The 19,499-nt window shown below is 50.6% G+C and overlaps 1 protein-coding gene across 1 annotated transcript; it reads left to right on the top strand.

The window, feature by feature from the left end:
• Window positions 1-4,624: 4,624 nt before the first annotated feature.
• Window positions 4,625-7,334, top strand: LOC134149772 (C-signal-like). The gene is made up of 6 exons (XM_062592981.1): window positions 4,625-4,771; window positions 5,248-5,299; window positions 5,718-5,905; window positions 6,260-6,418; window positions 6,791-6,931; window positions 7,221-7,334. Exons 1-6 carry the CDS (start codon window positions 4,625-4,627, stop codon window positions 7,332-7,334), a joined length of 801 nt encoding a protein of 266 aa, XP_062448965.1.
• The last annotated feature ends 12,165 nt before the right edge of the window (window positions 7,335-19,499 follow it).

The raw sequence follows: 19,499 nt of genomic DNA, 5'->3' as shown, positions 1-19,499 counted from the left end.
CCACATGAATGGAACAGATGCCTTAATTCAGGCACGTGCCCTAAGCAGCCCCATGTGCAGATGCTTTTACTCTCCAGTGCACGACTGTCACATGCACTGAAACCCAGGAAAACACATAAAACTCAGCATTTCCTCTGCATCCAGGAACTATCTTTGCCTTTTTCTACCCAGCCACACAGCATCCTCACACATCTTCGAGGCACATTATAAGGCCTCTTTAGCCTAGAGAAAAAAAGACTGAGGGGGGATCTTATCAAAGTGTATAAATATCTGAAGGGAGGAAGTCAAGAGGATGGGGCCAGGCTCCTTTCAGTAGTGCCCAGTGACGGGATGAGAGGCAAATGGGCACAAACTAAAATACCAGAAATTCCATCTGAATATATAAAAAAAACTTCTTTACTGTGATGATAACAGAGACTAGAACAAATTGCCCAGCTTGGTTGTGGAATCTCCATCCTTGGAGATACTCAAAAGGCATCTGGACATGATCCTGGGCAATGTGCTATAGGTGATCCTGCTTGAGCAGAGGGTTGAATTAGTTGATCTCTAAGGGACCCTTCCAACCTCAACCATTCTGAGATTCTGTGATACCTTCAGAACATCCTCTTTCTCAGCAAGTCCCACTTCAGCCTGTTAGGCTGCCCAATATCAGGCCCATTCATCCCAAATAATGTGGTAAAAAAAAAAATAGGACACAGAGAAGAGAAAGGCAGATTTCAGGTGAGGGGCTTGGAGGAAAGACTCTGCACGAGAGTCTATCACACATACTAGAGGCACAAAAGCTAGCTAAAGCCACAAGAGCTGGGCACAGCACAGTTACTCCACCTTCAGAAAACAACAAAAAAAAACCCAAAAAACAAACAATCAAACAAAAAAGCTTAGAGGAGGAGTCACCATCCAGAACCACTGAATTGGGAATTGTTGAGTATTTTCAGGAATTCAGATTTCAAGTGCTATTTGTGCAAGTTAAGACAGTTCCCTCGGTACCTACCTGCAGGACCTGCCCTGCCAGGAGATTCTCATTGATATCCTGCTGCTCATAATTCTCCAAGAGATTTGCAATCCAAGGCTGCAAGACATAGACTTTACAAGAAGACATGTTCTTGTTTTCGTACACAAACCTGCAAAAGAAGAGGTGAGGCACCAGATCTGAACAGCAGATTGTAAAAATGTAAAAAGATCTCCAGAGTCCAAGCAATGGCTTCACACACCAAGCAACACGATCCCAGCAGAACACTCAAGTGCCCACTGACAGCAAAATGCACCCACTTCTCAGTGATGGCATCCTAAGCTGCATCTGACCCACTAACTCTCAGATGACTGGCACCAGGAGGAAGCCCTGACGAGGGAGGTGCAACAGTAGAGACACCCAGACGCTATGGTATCCACACAACACAAAAAAAGGAACATCCTGACTGGCAGCAAATGAGCCACAGGACCTCAGCAGCAGGAGCTTTGTGCTAGCTGTATGTGACCTTCTGCCAGTCTCCCACTCAGCTCAGAAGATTTTTTTTTTCTCCCCTTCCATACACTTTCTTATCCTCCATCCTCCTCCATCCTCCTCCATCCTCCATCCTCCTCCCCTGCCCAGGCCTTGTTGGTAACTCTTTCAACCCAGCGAAGGGTACCGCCCTTGCTGCAGGCCCGCAGCGGCCTTCCACCGCCACTCTGCCCCTTCCTGGCATCCCTCCTCCTCCTCCTTCTTGCCTGTCCCACCTAGGCTCCGAAGCCTGACGGGCCACCGCTGCAGTGCCCAGCCACTCCAGCTTGCCCCGCTCCTCCACTCCCAGCTCCGCCATAGCCCTAACCCGGAACAGCCAAGGGAACCACCAGCGGCACCACCTGCAAGCGGAAGTGGGGCCAGGGCGCAGGCGCAGCTGCCACTGCTGCCATTGCGCCGTCTCCAGAAGGGAGGGGTGGTTCTAGGGGTTTCTGGGTTTTCCAGCCTGTTATCGTTGCTGCGGGCAGTTTTCTTGTCCCATTTGCTCTGTCTTGGCCTGTGGCCTTGGCATTGCATAAGTTAAGGGCAGCAGCCTGTGCTGCATGGGGTCGGAGAGGCCGTCATCACCTGTTTGGCCTCGGGCAAGGAGAGGGACAAGTAGGAGGGTGGAGGTGGGAAAGGGTATCTAAGCTCCCCTAGCTTTGTGGGGAAGGAAAATTCTGAGGTGAAGGAAGGACACTGAGCGGTGTGCTCAGCTGTTTTCTAACATATGCACAGGATTCAGTCCAAGCTGGGGAAATACCCAGATTCTTTGGGGTAATTATTCTAACTAGATGAGCTAGATAAAATAGTTAATAAGGATGCAGAACTAGCTCAGCAGACCGGAGGGAAAAGAAATCCCTGACCGGCAGATGATCCAAATTGGGATTATAATAATGCAGGAGATGGAGCCATATGCCAAACAGGACTCCAAAATTTAACAGAGCCAATGAGAGTATACGGCAAGGTAAGAGTAAATTGGGCTAAAGTACGGGAATGAAGACAGCAACTAGACAAACATCCTAGCGACTCCTGGGGAGGCTTTGGCAAGCCCTGCTAAGATATGGGGGAATGACCCCATGAAACTTCAACGATGCGCTTGTAACTAGTCTTTTTGTAGATCAAGCAGCCCCAGATATATGAAAGTATTTTAAAGAACATACGCCAGGCTGGCAAAGGGAAACTTTACAAAAGATTATAAGTAGTGGCTCTAGTAGGGACTTTGTAAGTGAAAGAAAGGGGTTGAGGAAGAGAAAGGCCAAGCCTGGGGTTCTGGTTGAGACCAGGAAACAAGGGAAGAAGTTGAGAACAGAGCGAAAGAAGAGAGTGTTGCTATCGTGGGAATTTAAAACATTTGCAGTGGGAATGCCCCCTTCGGCCATGAAGCCTGACTAGGGAAGGAAATTACCAACGCAAAGAGTTAGTGCGTGAAAGAAATCATTCACAATGACTACAGGCAGGAGATTCTGAAAGCTCTTGGGGGAGATAAGATCTAGGGATTTTTAGTTTGTGAGGCATTCGCTTGGATTAGAAGGGACATATAATAGGAAAAGCGGAGGGACAAGAAGTTGAATTTTTAGTGGATATGGGAGCCGTGTTATCTCCTTTAAATTTTACCCTAAAAGGATTTGGAACCAAAGATAGGGTATTAAGACATGGAGACTGGAGAAGAAAACAAAAGAGAGAAAAAGATTAAGTGAACTCCGATTAGTAACAATAGGAAACAAAAGTGTATGGGGGAGATTTGCATTAACTGAAGTATCTCCAGCACGTTTGCTGGGAAGAGATCTTTTGCAAACCCTGGATGTCGAATTGTGTTTATCACCCAATGAAACGGGTTCAATATTTATGGGGATGAATGTGATTAAACCTAAGGTTCGATCCCCAGGGTGAAAGTACCCAAAGTGTTAACTGGAGTAAAAGCAGTACGGATGTTGACTTACCAGCTTCAGCCCAACCTGGGATCTTGAAAACAAAGGGAGGAACCCCACTAGCAGTAAAACAGTATCCAGTTCCCCAAGAAGCCAGGAAAAGCATACAAAAATAAATAGACTGAGATATAGCTGGGGATTCTGAGAGTATGTGTTTTACCATATGATACTTCCATATGCTCTATAGAATAATAATAATAAAAGAATAAACTAGATAGAGCTGGAGATCCAGCATAGCCTTTGTGCAAGACTTGTGGACTATCAATCAACATATGGTGACTCCTCCTCCAGTGGTACCTGATCCTTCTGCAAACACTGTGTTGGGCTGGATATTTTACTGTGATCACTTAACTGCTGCAATTTCTTTTTTAGCATTCCAATAGATGAAAAGAGCTGGCCCTAATTTGCCTTACTTGGAAAGGACAGCCGTTAACACAGATGTGACTTCTGCAAGGGTTACTGGGTCTCTACCAAATTCGCTCAAATATTAAAAAAAAAAAAAAAAAAGATTTGAAAGACATTGAGTTTCCTGGTGGTTCGATTTTAATACAATATGCAGATGATTTATTGATAACAAGCAAAATTCTGATGATTGTTTAACGGATACTATATATTTATGCACTGCATTAGCAACTAAAGGGCATTGTGCACCTCCATCTAAGCTCTAGCTGTGTTGTACAGAGGTGAAGTACTGAGGAGTCATTCTGAAGGAGGGACAGTGAATAATTAATCCAGAAGGAATAAAAGCCTTAGCTGAAGTTCCTCACAATTCCTCCTGCAGCTGCATCTGAAGGGCTCTGGAAACCAGCAGAAGGGGAATACGTTCACCTCCGACTGGTGTTATATGGGAAAGACACAGAAATGCTGTGAAGCTGTCAGGCCCACCTGAGCCATGGGGCACCCTGCATCCCTTCCACTGGCTGCTCCCTTCCTCCTCCCTCAGCACACCTTCTCCTGGGCTCCTGCTTCACAGGGCCAAGGTCCTAGAGGTCAGTTCTGTGTGTTTGGGAAAGTTAAGTGACTTTTGGCCTTTGGAGCGATGAGGACTGGTGCCCAAGCAGGAACTGGGTCCTAGAGAGCTGGAGAGACTGTACCTAGAGTGAAGTCTTTGTGCAAGCCTGAGTGGGTGGGGTGGCAGTCGAACAAGCTATAAGTAGCATTAAGGATCTGAGTGAGCTAGTCAAGCTAGAGCAGAGGCAGGAGGAGCAGCACCATGGCAGGGCTTTGTGTCCGCTCCACTCTGGTCACTGGGGCCAATCAAGGAATTGGCCTGGGAATTGTCAAGCAGCTCCTGCAGATGCCAAACCCACCTGAGTGGGTCTTTGCAGCCTACCAGGACCCCAAGGGAGAGCAAGCACAGGTGAGGCTCAGTGGAGCTGACTTTGCTGGGGGTGGAAGCACAGGTCATCACATGCTGCCTGGGGGGCATGTTTGGGCCAGGAGAAGATTTGTAAGGGCTCAGATGGGAAGCTGCAACCCTGCACTGCAGTTGCCAGGGCACAGGGCAGCCCAGTGAGCTGTGCATGGGGTGTGCAGAGAGGCTAGGGCTCCTGGAGGACAGGCAGGGAGCTCCTGGCACAGCCTGGCACTCATCTCCTCAAGGGCTAGAGGGAAAGGCTTGTGTCTGCAACAGGAGGGCAGAGGGTGAGGTAGTGGCATGTGATGTGTGCAGGAGGCATGGAGCCGTGTCCGGCTGGAGCAGGGCACCCAGGGTAGGCTGCTGGGCATGGGGCAGTGCAGGGACAGAGCAGGAGCGACAGTGGCTGTGCCTGGCACAGGCTGAGAGCTGACGTCTGCCCAGGTGTCCCTGCCTCTCTGTTGTGCCCTCTCTTGCAGGAGTTACAGCATTTGGCCTCCAAGCACCCCAACCTGGTCATCATTCCGCTTGGTAGGTGCTCCTGGCTGTGCCCCAAGGGTGAGGGCCCCTTGCCCAGGCTCCCCTCGTTAACCAGCACTATCTGCTCCCACAGCCCAGCCACTCACCTGGCATGCTGTGCGCACCGCAGCAACCCAGTGAGAGGTGGGAGCGGTGCCAACAGTCCCAGCAAGTAGTGGGGGAAGCAGGCTCACTGCTGTCACTCCTGCCCACAGCCTGTCTCCAGCCATGCCAGAGACTCCTGCCTTCCTGCCTGGCAGGGAGAGGCCCTGGGCTCCTCTCTCCTCTGGGGCCCCCTTTCTCCCACGTGCCCTGATTCCTGCCCCAGCATATCCCTGAGGGCACATGGGGCTCCTGTGCCCTCGCATCAGGCCGTCATGGGAGGCACAAAGGGAAGCAGGTACTTACCTGCTCTGTGTTGGCTCTGTAGAAGTCACTGACCCTGCCAGCATCCAGGCAGCTGCAGCCAGTGTCAGGGAGCACCTGAAGGGCTCTGGGCTGAACCTCCTCATCAACAATGCTGGGATTGCAAAGGTGATCTCTTTGGAAACTGAGACTGTGGAGAACATGTCCCAGGTGTATGCCACCAACACAATTGGGCCCCTGCTGGTGAGCCAGGTGAGAACCCCCACCTGTGGCTTTGCAGCTCTGCTCCAGGGAACATTGCTTCCCCTTGGTTCCAGCTCCTGGAGCTGGGAGATCCGAGGCAGGTGGGAAGGGCTGAAGGGAAGGGCCTGCTCTCTGCTCCAGAGCCCAGTGGGCTCTCGTCCTGACAACAGCCTTGTATTCTCCAGCTCAGATGGGGAGTGCAAGGAGCCATGGGTAAGTGCCAAGGAGCAGGAACCTGGTGGTCTGAGGCTGCGAGAGCAGGAATCTGCTCACTGATTTGGTGCTGACGTGATGCAGTGTGGAAGGAGCAGTTTGAATCTCCTGAAGTGCATCTGCACAGGCCCTTCTTTCCTCTCGTTGCAGGCATTCCTGCCCTTGCTGAAGAAGGCTGCCCAGGGAAGCTCGAGCTCTGAGCTGAGCTGCAGCAAGGCAGCCATCATCAACATGTCCAGCATTGTTGGCTCCATTGAGAAAATATGTTTCTGGGATAATGTGCAATATATCTCATACCGCTGCAGCAAGGTACTGCCACGCTGTGCTGGCACAGCATGAGCACCCAAGCTTTTTATCTCCCAAACCCCCTCAAGCCCTCTTATGACTCCTCTCCCTCCCTCCTGCCATCTCTTTCCACTTGCAATGGTTCTCGGGAGTCCCTTTCTCCCTCCCACAGCACTCGCTTCCTTCCTGTCCATGCCAGGAGATGCTGTATGCCACTTCCCAGTGTCATTCTCAGCTGTGCTGAGTGCCTGTGCCTGGAGACTGTGGCAGCACTGTGTGTTGTAGGGAGCTCTGCTTGCCTGCCCTCCTCTGCCCCTGCCTTGGAGTCTGCACATGTTCCCTAGGGGAGGGCACTGTTTTCCTCCCCACAGTGATCCTTGTGGTTCCTCCTTGCAGGCTGCTCTGAACATGCTCACCAAGTGCCAGTTCTTGGGGTACCGGCAGCACGGCATCCTCTGCGCCGCTCTCCACCCTGGCTGGGTGCAAACGGACGTAGGGAACTCAGCAGGACACAAGGGAGGATGTTTTCTGGGGCAGGTCCAGAAGAATCTCATTGTTCAGGAACCCAGAGCGTCCTCTGTACCGAACATCCTGAGAGCTGCGGGGCTCCAGTGGAGCTGTGTGGACAATGCTCGGAGCTTGTGGCACAGGAGGGAAGGAGAAGGCAGGCAGGAAGCCTTCCTGCAAAGTGCTAGTGTCTCCTCGCTTCACTCACCCCAGTGAGCTTCAAGCCACGGGCTCAGTAAGGCGTTGGCCGAAGCAGGAGCCTGCTCAGACCCTTAGAAGGCCTTGAGCACAAAGTTGTGTTTCTCCTCTGTCCCTGCAGGCCCCACTGACAGTGGACATGAGCGTACAAGGAATGCTGAATGTGCTCTGCTCCCTCTCTGAGAAGGACACGGGGACTTTCCTGGACTGGGAAGGGAAAGCACTGCCCTGGTGAGACACCAGCACAGCGTCATGCCCAGATCCTGGCAGCAGGTCCCTTTGTTGCTGCACTGTGCCCACATCCTCAATAAACCCGTGTCCATGAGCAGCAGTGCTACCGTGTCCATCTGTGACTGCAACCGGATGTGTGTTTGTGGTATGAACTTGCCGAGGGCAGCCTTCTTCCTAGGCAGGACTCCTTAGTGTTTTGTGTAGCAGTGCCACCAGGCTAGTTCTTCTGACTCATGGCTGTGCATGGGGATCCCCATGAGTGGCGGCCTGTGGGTTCTGTGGGAAGGTAACCGTGCTCTGGAAACATGGTCTCCAGGAAGCAAATTATCCTGGGGCAGGTGTCCCAGGCTGGTGCCCATTTCTGAGGAGCTGGGTCACCCCAGGGGCTGTGGGGCCCACATGAGTGCTGAGGGAAGGCAGCACAGGGCTGGCAAAGACCCTGAGAAGCCATCGGGCTCCCTTTCCCCCAGCTGGCTGTGCTCGCGTGCCACATGGGCACCACTCCAGCCTGGGATAGCTCAGTGGGACTGGGGAGTCATGGGAACTCATGCGCCCTCTCCCCACATGGCACTGCAAAAGGGTTGCTCTACAGCAAACTGTGTCCTGCCTCCTGCATCCTCTCCATGGGTCCAGAGCCCACCGGGAACTCCTGGTCTTAGTGATGCAAGATGGGACGCAAGGCACTCGCACGGTCAGGGGGCAGTGCAAGGAGAGCTGGCCTTCAGGCTCAGCCAGAAGCTACCAACCCATCAGGGAGCTCAGAGTGGCATGTCCTGTCCCTGTCTGGATGCTCTGCGGATGCAGCTCACCCAGGACATGGAGGCTGCTAGCTGAGGCGAGGGCTGGGGAATGGTGCCCGGGGCATGCCCAGCTGGACAAGGTTCCTGCAGGGAACAGGGGAGCTCTAGCCTGAGGACAGTGACCCCCAGCCCCTGGGAGGGCAGGAGGAGGCTCAGTGCGTGTGAGGCCACCCGCTTCAGAGAGGGACTGAGCACATACCCCAGGCATTGCTGGCAGCATGCATGTCGAGGGTGGAGAAGGGCTCCCAGCACGTCCCTGGGGGTCGCCAGCAGTTTGGGCTGTGGATATGTGGGGACATGACAGCTCAGCTGGGTCCTCACTCTTCCCCTGGGGCCAGCTCTACAGTGACAGCCCAGGGCCAGTGAGACTTGGCCCCACGGTGACAGCCTGGGGCCAACCGGATCTGACTCCATGGTGACATATGGGGCTGACAGAGCCTGGCAACAGTCAGACCTCACGATGACAGCCTGGGGCTGCTGGGGCCTGGCCCCTCTCCTGCCTGCAGGCTCCGTTGTTCCCCAGAGATGCCTGAGCAGAGAGACACTTCCAGCTTCTGCTTGTGGCCCTTGGCCTCCACTGGGAGGGCAGCAAGAGGCACCAGGTCCCGGCTGGGCCAGGAAGGGCTGAGGGCCCGTGCATCTGCCCGAAGGGTGCGCTGCAAAAGGCTGCGGGCAGCAAGCTAGCATGGGTGCATGGGCAAGGGAAGCGCTGGCTGGGTAGAAACCCCTTCACAGGCATTGCTGCAGGGACACAGCCTCATGCCAGTGGTGACAGGGGGATGCCCTGCCCCATGTCTGGGAGGGCACAGTAGCAGGTCTCGTGGCGGGGATAGACACCTGCCACTCACAAACAGTAACCAGGATGGGGGACCAGGAGCACACTGGTGAGGGCTACCCACTCACAGGCAGCTGCTGTGGGGGACAGGAGCAGGGAGCTGGGTCATCACAGGCACAGGCCACCTGGCACAAGCCCCATATTGGCAAAAGGCTGTGCATGCAGAGCCAGAGGAGAGAGGTGTCAGCTCCCGCCATTTACAGAGGCAGGGGGACAGGGGCACTGCAAGACTCCATGCATGGGGTAAGAAAGAAGGGAGCGAGAAGCTGACTCTCATGTCCTTCCTGTCTCCCTGGCAGCCTGAGTCCAGCAAAAGATGAGCAGCAGACTGTGGGCGCTGCAGCGGACAGGTGAGTGGAAGGCTGGCAGGGACAGCAGACATGGGGCTCCAGTACAGCTCCAGCTCCTGGCCAGCAGTCTATCACCAGGACACGCTGTTTCCTTCCTGGCTGAAGAAGGTACTTGTAGTGTCCTGCTAGAGGCTGGCCAGCATGGTTAGGATGCCCCATACACTGTGCTCCACCATCAGAGGGGCCTGCAGAAGGGGACAAGAGTCAACATCACTGCTGTGGACCAAGACTTGCATGGAAAGCAGGAGGGTCTGACCAGAGAGTCTGGCTATCCATGTACCTGGCCTACCACAGCTTACTGCCTGCTTGCTGCCAGCTCTGGCCCACCATATTGTCCTAGCACCAGGTGGCATCACACAATATCCTCTCTTTCAGGATACTCTGCCACATCTGCTGCCGTGGCACAGCTACGGCCCTGTAATCATGCCTGCAACTCTTCTGCCAAGGGCAGCACATCTCTCATGGTAGCTAGTCTGTCCTGAAACACTTCAATCAAGGTAGCATGTACACTGCAATAGCAGATACAGCATGGCACCTCTATCATTGGAGTTTCTACAGTGGTGACGTATCCATCACAACAGCACATCTGCTGCAGTACCCCATGTCTCATAGAAGGCTCTGCTGGGGGCTGCACACCTCTTGCGATAGCACATCTATCCTAGTGTTTCATCAGCATGAATCTTGTCCCTTAGGCCAGCACACATTGGTGTGCCTCCTGGCACATCCCCAGGCTATCACAGAATGGTTGAGATTGGAAGGAACACCTGGAGATTATCTAGTCCAAATCCCCTGCTCAAGAAGGGTCATGCTGCACAGGATCACGTCCAGGTGGGTTTTGAATATCTCCAGAGAAGGAGACTCCATAACCTCTCTGGGCAACCTGTTCCAGTGTTCTGCCATCCTCACAGTAAAGAAGTCTTTCCTCATCGTGAAGCTCTTCTCCTGAGATGCATCACAAATGACATGTGTTCTGCAACTACCCATCTGTCACAGTTACGTGGCATGTGAGCCGATGCCTGCGTTGCTGATGAGCAGGTTCAGGCCCTAGCCTTTCAGATGGGTCTTCATAGCCTGCCCCTGCGATGCTCTGCAAACTCAGTGTGTCTGCCAGCGTAAAAAAGGACGTGGAGGAGAGCTCTGACAGTTTCCACAGCTGCGGGAGTTGGGTACTGCCTGGCATCCTGCCCTGTTGTGGGATAGGGTCCTTGCCTCCCTAATGGTACTACACCGCTCATCAGCTCTCTAACATAGCTCACTTCTTCCCACCTCCAATTTGCAGCACCAGAATAACCCTGAATACCCCATGCCTTCCTTGTGTGCCCTCAGAAATATTGCTGTGGTTGGAGTAACTCTTTTTAAACAAGTATTATCCAAAAAGGAAGGATTGGTCTGAGTAGATCAGAGTGCTAAACACATCAAAATGAGCAGCAGCTTGTCCTTGCTTATTGGTTTTGCCCAGAAGCCTGGGCTTCACAGACTTAGCTGTGAATATATGTAACGCATCCCTTGGGAGAATGTCTAGCTGAGTTTATGGATATAGCCTTACTGCTTGGATGCTTTAACAAGACATATTTTCACTTCAAGCAGGATGATTTGTTTAAAGTAAAGTAAAGCAGTTTTTATGAAGGTTCATCCAATGTTTCAAACTGCTATCCAGCTCTTTCTTAATGATACAGGAGACCACTCTTTAGAGGAGTTTAACTACATTTGCTTCATGTATTTAAGGAATTTATGACTGCACAGGCCTTATTTTATAACAGATTCTTGGTCCTTACATACTGAGGCTCCCACATTTATTTTACATGTCATTGCCATTAGGAACCAACCCCAGTTGGATGTACGTGTTTCAATGAGAGACATTGTCCTTGGGGAAACAATAAAACTATGCTCTAGAGTCCATCCATACTGCACAGCAGCTATAGGGGCTGCTAAAATCTGGTGGATAGATTAATTTTATCTTTGAATTACATGAAGACACAGATCTCTCAACCAGAGATCTGGTTGACATCTTTTTTTCCTTTTTAGCAATCTGTGCTTAAATTGATCTTCCACAACACAATCTCCCATAGTTTTGCAGCTGTTTCAGGAATTCATAAAGGTTTAATGAAAACAAACTGGGAGAATTTGATGAGCAAATTTGTTTTGGGCTTGCCCTATGTAAACTAAATACCCCTAGGGGAAACACAGGTCTTTATAAGATTATTATTGCTGTTGCCTTATAAAATCAATGGCTATTTCTCAACATTAGGCTCAAATTTTAAATTGTTTGTGATTTTGAATATTGAGTTAGGCTTTCCTTTGTGCTGAGGTTTTTGGACCCAGCACAGAGCCTGGACACATTCACGTGCTGCTCAATTTGGGACTGATTTTGCTGGAAGTCCAAATCCTTTCCCCAGCTGACTCATCCGCACACTCCATGCACAGTATCAGCATCTTTGGTGTCTGCGTGTAGCTTCTCCTCAGGATTCAAGAAGGCACTTGTGGCTGGGTATAGGACATTTCACAGCATACTCTTCAGTGACCTTTTGAGGGGATAAAATTAACTGATTTCCAGGCGCTGTCACTCACCATGAGGGATCTTTCACCACTTTGGTGAATGATTAATTTCTTTGGACTAGCTGAGTCATTGCAACAAGGAAGAGTCATGGCATGCTTATTGGTAGCCCTTTGAGACCCAAAGCACTTGCATAGTAGAGCGCACACTTGCCTTCCCACATGCCAGCAGCCCAGTGTGCAAGCTGCATGCAGGATCAGAGCCAGGTGTGTGGGATGAGCTCATTTCTTTTGCTACGCCAACCAAATCACCTTCCCCTATGCAATGGCTGAATTGGTTCCTAAAAGCAAAGTGAACAGCTGAGAGTCTCAACTTTGCCACAGTCAAAGAAAAATAAAAGGCTAAGAAAGGGAAGGAAGGGAATGAAATGAAGAGACAGGTCTTACACACTTTAGAATTGATTTCTAACATCCATTTTTGAAAAGTGTATTCCTGTTATTGGTTGGAAATTATCTTTTCTTAACACGGAGAAAGAACATTTGGAGTAGCTTCTCTTTTTGAATCTATTTTGTTGTTGTAATAGGATTTTTCATCAGTTTTTAGCTTACTTGGAGAGTTGACTCCCTTCTGGATTGCACACGTTTTAGTAAAGACTTTATATTGAGTGGCCAGACTCTTGAGATGTCCCTTTCATGCTGGCCAAGCTTTGGTGAGGAGAGTGAGTGTGCTCTTTGCATCACATATTACCAGTTGGGGATCTCAGGTAATTTTAAAGATGCTATCACTTATTACAAAGAAGGCGTTCTACTTTTAGTATTACGAGAGAAAAATTCACTGCCTATTTTTAGTAAAGATTGACTTCAGAAGTGTCTTTTTGGCTAAGAAATGATGAACATTTACTTGAACTTTTTAGATGAATTTTTAACAAATAAACAGGTAGGTAGAAATTGATACAGTATCTGCATTTCTTTGATTCAGTTTCCTTATTATTCACTCTATGGAAGTACTTTGGGAATGAGCTCTGGCTACTTCTTATTTCAGTTATTACAGTGGTGAAAATTTTATTGCAAATGTTCCCTTAGCTGCATGTTTTTATTGATTTATTACCAACTCTTTTAAAAACCCACACTCTGAGCAGCCCTCACTCTCTTAAGACACTACTGTCTGCCTCCCCAAGACACACCTGCAGGAAAACATACTCCAGCACTTTCTGCATATTTAACACTTCACCCCAACTCCAACCTTCTCCGGGCACCTTACATCCTTACCCACCACCCTGGTAGGCAAGTGCGCACAAATACCCTATCTTTAGACACATGAAGTGCTGTCCTGTCTTCTCTCCCTGTTCCACTACAAGCCCTTATGCTGTCCAGATCTGCTTGCTACCTTCTCCTGCTGCTCCCCAGTACTGCTGACAAAGGTCAACAAATTTGGTCACCTTTGAAAAGGATAGGAAAACTCCCCAGTCCAGGCTGCAAACATCACAAACCAGACTGTGTCTCTGGACCTGAGCATCAACCTGTAATATCAACACCAACAGAGAGACGGATTTCCCAGGTGCAGCCTTTTAGCCTATTTCTTCTCCCTCTCTTTGCCAGCAGCAAAGGAAAGGATGACCAGAATCACCCCCAAACAGGCATCAAACCAATCGCTCTGCTCAGGAACTGTCCAGTAAGTTTGAATGTTGTGTCCTGCCTTACTTTGGTTTGTGAATCTATGTGTCACAGTCCAAAAAGCCAGGCAAACTCAAGTACTGCATTCAGCACTTTTGGGAACTGGTGTGGTACCTTTCCATAAAACTTGCTTGGTCAAGCTGTCCAGACCCACCTCTGCCTGCCTCTGAAGCTAGTTTGACTGCTGGTTTGACAGAGGACAGTGCTGCTTGGCAGGAGGGAGTGGGCCAAGACATTCATGAATTTCCTCCCTGCCTGGTGGGGCTGGAGCTGTCTGGCTGCCAGCATTAAGGCAGGGTATCTAACAAAGCTGTCCTCTGGCCCCGAGGAAAACAGAGGGCTACAGACAATACCCAGTGCAGGGAGAAAGATTGCTCCATGTCAGAGGCGGGCTTGCGGAATCATAAGACGACTCAATATGAGCTTGCAATATGATCCGTTTATTTCAGCAACTTAACCTGCTTATATACCATCGTATGCTGTTCACACGCTCAAGCATCCTGCTGGCTATATCTAATTGACTTACTACTATAGTTCATGCCGCAAAGCTCTATGCTATTGGCTATCCACATATTCACTGCCCCGTCTCGCCAACCCCTTCATCCTGTTTTTACATAGCATTCATTCTTACTCCCTCATTACTTGTCCTTCAAGGTGTCTCCAAGGTTACTCCATATCAGCAAGTCAGGGTTGCTCATTTGTACAGCCTGATATCCATGCTCGTCCAGTCAATTCTCTACAATTCCCCCGTTTTTCTTTTGAGCAACCCAAACTTGTTGAAGAGCCTGGGAGAGCATCCGCTTAACACAACTAAAAGTAATACAGAGGAATACACCCAGCAAGCACAGCACAACTGCTATCCACAATAGTTCTTTGATCAAACTTAACAACCATTGAGGCAAAGGGCCAAACAAACCCTGTAGCCATCCATCCAAAAGTCCCTGCTCTTGTTGTATTTTCTTCGTATGATCTTGTAGCCACTGAATCTTCTTGTGGATAGATTCACTGTGATCTGACAGGTTCAAGCAACACATTCCCTCAAAGTCCTCACATCCATGTCCTTGTGCCAATAGTAAAAAATCAATTGCTGCACAATGGCTTACGTTTAGGGATTGACTACAACTGTGAACGCTAAATGGTTTAAAATACTCGATCCTAAAAGTGGGAACTCCTACCAGACATGTCCAAATCTGCTTGTGCCATTGGTATGTGAATTGCATCGGGCTCCTGGCTGGTGATGGCCACCAGCCTATCCCGTCCTTTTCTAATCACTTCCCCTACTTGCTCCAGGTGCGTAACAATACTACGCTTCGGTTGGAGAGGGAGAAATATCCATTCCAAAACCGCTATCACATCTCCCCCTTTTTTCTTTTGCCACTGCATGATGACTGCACACACTGAGGCTGCAGATAACAATACAACAAGCCTATATGGCTCATCTTCAAACGGACGAGATGCCCATCATGATGTAACTAAATCCGTTAAGTGCTGTAAACAAGCCTGTTGTGCCTAGACAAACGGACAGGGGTAGCTGGATCCGAGCCCTTTAATAAAGGGCGAAGAGGCTCCAGCTCCTCGTTTTGAATGCCTACTACGGCCCTGACCCATTGTAAATCTCCCATAAGTTTCTGTGCATCCCGTAGGGTGTGGACGGCAGTTGTCAGTGTAACCTTTTGTGGTCTGACTATAGTATCACTAATGTGCCATCCCAAATATTTCCATGGGCTGGTAACCTGTATCTTTTCTGGAGCAACCTGTAATCCTCTGGCCAGTAACGTATCATGCAAATATTTGCTTTGATTGTGTGAAAAGGGAGCAGCCTGGGCTACTAAAATGTCATCCATATAATGATAAATGATTGCTTGTGGCCATGCTTGATGGATGGGCTGCAAGGCGGCCGCTACGGATAAATGACATATGGTGGGGCTGTTACGCATCCCTTGAGGGAGCACGACCCATTCAAATCTTTGACTCGGGGCAGCGAAAAGGCAAATCGAGGTGCATCATCCGGGTGAAGTGGAATTGTGAAAAAACAATCCTTAAGGTCTACAATCAAAATGTGCCATTCACGTGGAATCATTGTAGGTGCTGGCAGCCTTGGCTGCAGCGCCCCCATTGGCAGCATTTGCTCGTTTACCTTTCTTAGGTCATGTAACAAACGCCACTTCCCTGATTTTTTTTTGAATAACAAATATAGGTGTGTTCCAAGGACTTGTCGAAGCTTGAATATGCCCGACACGTAACTGTTCAGCAACTAATTCATGCGCCCGTTGAAACCGTTCCTGTGTCAGCGGCCACTGCTCCACCCACACTGGTTCATTAGTGAGCCAAGTGAGCTTCAGGGGTGTCGGCTGCTTCACAGCGGCCGCTGAGAAAAAAACGAGTCAGGGGTTGCTAAAACTACTCCCCATTGTGTGAGGCACTCTCGTCCCACCAACCCATTGACCCCTTCAGGTAGTGCCAGGATAGTAAGGAGTACCCGGGGCCTGCGTTGCTCAAGGATCAGCTCCAAAGGCTGCAAAGTTACCATGGCTTGAGCTGATCCCCCCACACCCGCAACTGCATCCGGAGATGGACGAACTGGCCAGAGCGTGGGCCAAACCGTGGCCGACATGATTGTAACATCAGCTCCTGTGTCCAACAGCAGGTGGAAGTACCGCTGCTCACCGGCATAATTTACCTGCACCGAGACCGTCAGTCTACGGTTCGTATTTAGAGTTAAACAAGCCAGCGGGTTGGTACTTCCAAACCCAGCATTTCCCTGCTGGGGCAGCTCTCGAAGCTGAGCAGGACTGGTCAATTCTGCTAATAACTGTGGAAATGGGACTATTTGGGCAATTTTACTTCCCTTCGGTATAAAAATGGGAGGAGTTAGAGCATATGCTACTATCCAAACTTCACCCGTATAATCAGCATCAAGAACCCCAGGGCATACAATGATGCCCTTCAAGCCAGCCGAGGAGCGGCCTAACAAAAGGCCCCCCACTCGATCAGGTGGTTTGTGCCACCCTGTTGGAATTTTCTGTGGCCTGGTGTCAATTAGAGTGATTTCTACTGCTGTTGCCAGGTCGCACCCCAAGCTCCCGGCAGTAGCTAGAGTCCCCCAACCACCGGAGCCGGAGGAGGGGTTATTGTTGTCTGCGCGCGACCCCCTTTCGCACTCCGCAAGCCGTTTCACGGGCGCCGACATGCAGCAGAGACATGAGTGTCGCTTTGACAGTTCTCACACCACACTTGTGCCTCCCTGCATTGTTTTCGGGTGTGGCCCGGTTTCCCACAGCGGAAGCAAGCCCCTAAGTTCGGAGGCCTCTTCTGCTGGGTCGGGCCCTGTAAGGCAGCAGCAAGCGCCTGCGTCTGCTGTGCCACTGCTTCCGCAAGCGATTTGCTTTGCTGTTTAACAGCAGTGGCAACTGCCTCAGACACAAACGCAGCTTGCTGCTGGAGGCCAGAATTAGCTACTCTCTCCAGCATCTCAGAGAGCGTGGTACTCCTAGGCAAGGTGCTTAGCAACATTTTCATTTTTGCATTCGCATTCTCAAACGCAAAAGCACGCAACAACTGTTCCTTGACCCCCTCCCCGATCTCGTGAGATGCCTCAATACACGTCACAAGCTTGTTGATAAAGGAGTCAAAGGGCTCCTGGACTCCTTGACGCAATGTAGCCCAACTGGGTGGCTTCTTTTCCATCGGCACTCTCCACAGCGCGTTTTTAGCTGCTTTGGCAGAGGCGTTGTGGAAATCCGCCGGAAACTGCAGTTGAGCAGCGGCAGCATAAAATTCTTTGCCCATCAGCATATCCAAGGTGACATCTCGAGGGGATCAGTTTGTGGCCTCGACGTGTTGACCACCTTGCGACAGCCCTCCTCCCAATATCGTTCCCACAGGAGAAACTGCACCAGGGTCAACACCAGTTTTGCCACCGAAACACAGTCATCCGGTGTCATGACATTTGATGCAAACAAATACGTAATCATTTGTCGTGACGGCTCTACGTGTAATCCATAGGTAGCAACTGTATTGCGAATTTGCTGCATCAACTTCCACTCGAAGGGGTGATATCTAGTGGTGGCTTGACCACCTGCATTCATAACAGTCACAGGGAAGGCAGAGGGAGGACAGGCAGCGGCGGCCTGCCACTCACCCTCCAAAAGGGCATCGCGGATCACCCCTGACCACCGATGTTGTGTCTTCAAGGGCTTTAATTGCACTCCACCAGAAGAGATAACAAGCACATTTGAACATTTACTTGAACTTTTTAGATGAATTTTTAACAAATAAACAGGTAGGTAGAAATTGATACAGTATCTGCATTTCCTTGATTCAGTTTCCTTATTATTCACTCTACGGAAGTACTTTGGGAATGAGCTCTGGCTACTTCTTATTTCAGTTATTACAGTGGTGAAAATTTTATTGCAAATGTTCCCTTAGCTGCATGGTTTTATTGCTCATTTGCATGGCCAGATATCCATGCTCGTCCAGCCAATTCTCTACAGCTCCATACCTAGCTGGACCAGTTTCACGTTGGAGTGCTGGGCAGGTAATTCACTCAGGGCCTGGAAGCGAAGTGATGGAGCAGGGGCTAGATGTCACTGGTGACCAACCGCATGGCTATGTATCCCAGATGCAGGACCACTCATCTGTGCCAGCCCAGCCCTCAGGTCAGCCCCAGCCAGAGCCTGTCCAAGATGGCTTTGCACAGGCTACGGAAGGATTTTGTGGCCGATACACCTGAGGGCTGTGCTGCCATTCAGAGAGACCTGGACAGGCTGGAGAGCTGGGCAGAGAGAAATCTAATGAGGTTCAATAAGGGCAAGTGCAGAGTCCTGCACCTAGGGAAAAATAACCCTAGGCATCAGTACAAGCTGGGGGCTTACCTGCTGGAGAGCAGCTCTGCAGAGAAAGACCTGGGAGTGCTGGTGGATGACAGGTTGACCATGAGCCACCAATGTGTCCTGGTGGCCAGGAAGGCCAATGGTCTCCTGGGCTGCATTAGGCAGAGTGTTGCCAGCAGGTCGAGGGAGGTGATCCTGCCCCTCTACTCAGCCCTGGGGAGGCCACATCTTGAGTGCTGTGTCCAGTTCTGGGCTCCCCAGTACAAGAGAGACATGGAACTACTGGAGAGAGTCCAGCATAGGGCTATGAGGATGATCAGAGGGCTGGAGCATCTGCCCTATGAGGAACGGCTGCGAGAGCTGGGCCTGTTTAGCCTGCAGAAGAGAAGACTGAAGGGGGATCTAATCTGTGTATAAGTACCTGAAGGGAGGGTGTCAAGGGGATGGGGACAAACTCTTTTCAGTTGGCCCATGCAAAAGGACAAGAGGCAATGGGCAGAAACTGAACCACAAGAAGTTCCGCCTGAAGATGAGGAGGAATTTCTTTACTGTGATAGAGTAGTGGAACAGGTTGCCCAGAGAGGTTGTGGAGTCTCTTTCTCTGGAAATATTCAAAACCTGCCTGGATGCAACCCTGTCTAACATGCTCTAGGTGACCCTGTTTGAGCATGGAGGTTGCACTAGATGATCTCCAGAGTTTTCTTCCAACCCTACCCATTCTGTGATTCTTTGATTTTAGTGCATTCCCAGCAGACAGGGCAGCGCAGCGTTCTCCCGGATGGCATTGCCAGGGATGTAGGGAATTTTGTTGTCCAACCAAGAGGCTGGCAGGAGAAGGGGTCCTGCTGGATTCAGGCTCTCTTCTCTTCCCCAGTCACAGTGAGGTAATGATCAGCTGGACAGGGAAGGGGTTTCCATTGGCAAGGCCAGGATGTCGGCACCCTGTGGGCACAGCTTGGGTGCCCCTCCAGTCTCCTCACATGTAGCTGGGTCGAGCACAGCCATAACCATGAGGCTGGCCTGGGCCCCAGTTGCTGGCCAGGGGGCTGGCAGCTCCCCAGAGACATGGTGAGAGTGTCACATGGGAGTGACTCAGCCAGCCTGCTCCAAGCTGGGAGCCAGACCCTGCAGAGACCTGGCAGGGCCATGGGGTCTGCAAATTCCCCTTCGCTCACCCAGCTTCTG

The sequence above is a fragment of the Rhea pennata genome, chromosome 21 (genome assembly GCF_028389875.1).
Source record: "Rhea pennata isolate bPtePen1 chromosome 21, bPtePen1.pri, whole genome shotgun sequence".
Taxonomy (NCBI): Eukaryota; Metazoa; Chordata; class Aves; order Rheiformes; family Rheidae; genus Rhea; species Rhea pennata.
Note: the sequence above shows the minus strand (reverse complement) of the source record. Positions and strands in the feature narration are given on the sequence as shown.

Bases quoted from the DNA above. Each gene is read 5' to 3' on its own strand.
- LOC134149772 (XM_062592981.1), top strand. From the start codon at position 4,625: ATGGCAGGGCTTTGTGTCCGCTCCACTCTGGTCACTGGGGCCAATCAA. The intron at 5,300-5,717 runs GTAGGTGCTCCT...TTGGCTCTGTAG, and splicing joins CCTGGTCATCATTCCGCTTG to AAGTCACTGACCCTGCCAGC. The intron at 6,419-6,790 runs GTACTGCCACGC...TCCTCCTTGCAG, and splicing joins TCTCATACCGCTGCAGCAAG to GCTGCTCTGAACATGCTCAC.